The following is a 2,857-nucleotide window of genomic DNA, read 5'->3' as shown; positions in this document are numbered from 1 at the left end:
ATGGGCAAGAGTCAAGAAAGAGTTTCAGACAGATCCAAATTTTGTGCATCATAGCCGACCCGCCAAGATCTTTGTAAAAAAGAATGCTTCTTATTCTTAATGCAGTATCCAAAATGAAATGTTGCATTCGACAAATCGAACATCTCAATCCTAGTGGAGCATCGGAACAAGATATTGTAAGTTACTATGCTCATATTTATTTTAGACTATCTAAATTTTAAAATCTAAGTCTAAATTTATTAATACGTATCATTGTCTTCATAACTTATGTTCAATTATTTTCTTGCAGTTAACTCGTGCCAAAATGTTATTTGCAGAAGACCCAAAATACACAATGGATTTCAAATTTGACCATGTCCGAAATATACTCAAAGACATTGAAAAATTTGGCACTGACACTATGAATACTGCATCCATGAAATCGCCACAACAAAATGCTAATGTTGGTTCATCTAAACAACAATTCTTCAAGGAAGCATTTCATACACCTTCATCTCCTTGTGTGTCTGCTTTTGATCTTAATATCACTGATTCAGATAACAGTGTTACTTCTAATAAACGACCTCCAGGGGTGAAAAATGCAAAAATGAAGAAAAAGAATGATGAACAAATTGCAAAGGTAATTAATATTAATGTTCAACTGGTTGAGGCAATGAATGTAAGTACTGCCGCTACTATAAAAATGACATATACTGTGCTTTACAAGGAAGAAACCAATTTCATAATTATTTTAGCGGAATGGGGAGTCATATTCCTGAATATTAGCATTATAATATTATTAAAGTAATTTTAAGTTTATATGTGCTTTATTAGTATTCGTTTGTTCCATGTACTTGTTTGTTAAGTTTAGTTATTCATGTTTTTAAGTTTGTATTAATAACATTTTAATTTAATGTCATTATTATCTTTATTTTGTATGTTAATGTAATGGGTAATGTATTTTATATTTATGCATATCAAAAATTTTAATATTTTATTATATTATATTTATGAAATTAGTGATAATTTATAAATGTAATTATAATTAAAATATATTAAATAAAATTAAAATAATAATTTTAATAAATTAAATATTTACAAATATACCTAATAAAATTTAAATATGCTATTAAATACACTTAATTTAAATTTATAATAAATAATAATTACATTTAATTATACTATAAATAAAGATAAATAAAATAATAATTATAAATTAATTACATTTGATTTTATAATAATATAATAAAACCAAAAAAAAATTCTCTCCATCACCAAATATGATGATGTGAATCGTATAACACCATTTGGTGTTACACTATTCACATCACCATATTTGAGGTCGGATTTGGTGTATGGATTGGAGTAATTTAATGTTAAATTCACATCAAATTTGATATTTTGATGATGGATTGGAGATGCCCTTAGAACGAGTGGAAAAAAACTGATTCATAAAATAGGAATAAAATCTCATGCTAGACAATGAACAAGTACTTTGGAGCTCTCTTAGTTAATATTGTTGTTTAGTAATTTGATCATTGGAACTCAAGCTCTCAATATCAATTGCATAAGATACGGAACGAAGAGTCTATTTAGATGCACTCGTTTTATATTTTTGTGAAATGAAAGCTGATTTATAAGACAAAACTGCTTCACCCAAAATGGTCAAGATTCTGTTTTCTGGTTGGAAGATGGCAGCAGAAACCTCAATAAGAAAGCTGATTTGGGAGGGAGATTCAACCATCCAATTGAGAAATTTGAATTTCAAAATGCACGGAGGGCTGTTTTGGGCGGTAGTGTGGAGTAGCTTTGCTGCGAGGAAAAGGTTGGCAACTTAAATTTCAAAGTCAAAGCTCTCGTTGGTGGTGCCCACTCACGTCCAAGAGGGAGTTTTCAAATTCCCAAGCATTTCAAAATTCAAATTTGACGAGAGGTGGAGCTGATGAGGTGGCACCAGTGGGTCCAACGTTGAGTTTCAAGTTTGATCCCCAAATTTGAACCTCCCTCCGTTTGGTTCGCTGAGAGGGAAATCCAAAGTCTAATCGGATCTGGTATTTTACATTAGAATTATTCTTTCATTTATCCTCACAGTAAATAATTAAAAAGAAAAGTTTTTTGGTTTTTTAGTTCTAAGGAGAATAAGGTATGTTTGATTTGCGCAAAATATAAAAAATAAAAAATGATTTTTTTATTATTCTCTATTGTTTCAAAAATATTAAATATTTTTTAGAAAATCAATATAAAAAATACAAATCAAATATTATTTTTAAAAGAAGGTACGTTTTCTTGAAAATAAGAATAAAGCATAAACAAACGCACCTTAATTATTTTATTTTGTTTTGTTGGGTTGGATTTGGTTATTTTCAATTTCCAATTTAGAAATTTCAAAACTTAAGTAATATTTATTATTAACTTTTTAATACCTTTGAATTTATTAGTATAAATATTGTTAATGACAAATATGTTTTTTTTTTTAAATTAAATTTTATTATATAAAATATCCTTTACTGTTACAAAATTAATCTATAAATAACTATCACCTTTTAAAATAAAGTTTTTAATTTTAATTTTTTAATGTTTTTTTCATTTCTTTTTTTTTTCAAAATAATTAAAAATTGAAAATAGTATTTTCAGAAAGTATTTGAAATTCATTTTAATAAAAAAACTAAAATGATTTAAGGCTACATGCAAATTTCCATTTTAATAGAAAGTATTAGTAGTACCGTACGTGTAAGGGTATAATGCGATTTTATGTTGGAGAGTTCGAATCTCATTTTCATCGAACGGACGAAAATCCTAGACTCCTGTTAAATCCCTCCTGCGTCCATCCTATCCCTCTCAAACCCCTCCTCCGTTCACTCGCGTCCCTCGCGGCCAT

At 28.1% G+C, this 2,857-nt stretch overlaps 1 protein-coding gene across 1 annotated transcript; it reads left to right on the top strand.

Moving 5' to 3' along the window:
- On the top strand, positions 1-758 carry LOC122050888. The gene is made up of 4 exons (XM_042611757.1): positions 1-4; positions 106-176; positions 290-619; positions 735-758. Exons 1-4 carry the CDS (start codon positions 1-3, stop codon positions 756-758), a joined length of 429 nt encoding a protein of 142 aa, XP_042467691.1.
- Positions 759-2,857: the final 2,099 nt, after the last annotated feature.

This window comes from Zingiber officinale, chromosome 3A (genome assembly GCF_018446385.1).
Source record: "Zingiber officinale cultivar Zhangliang chromosome 3A, Zo_v1.1, whole genome shotgun sequence".
Taxonomy (NCBI): Eukaryota; Viridiplantae; Streptophyta; class Magnoliopsida; order Zingiberales; family Zingiberaceae; genus Zingiber; species Zingiber officinale.
The sequence above is the reverse complement of the archived record's forward strand: the minus strand, read 5'-3'. Positions and strand labels throughout refer to the sequence as shown.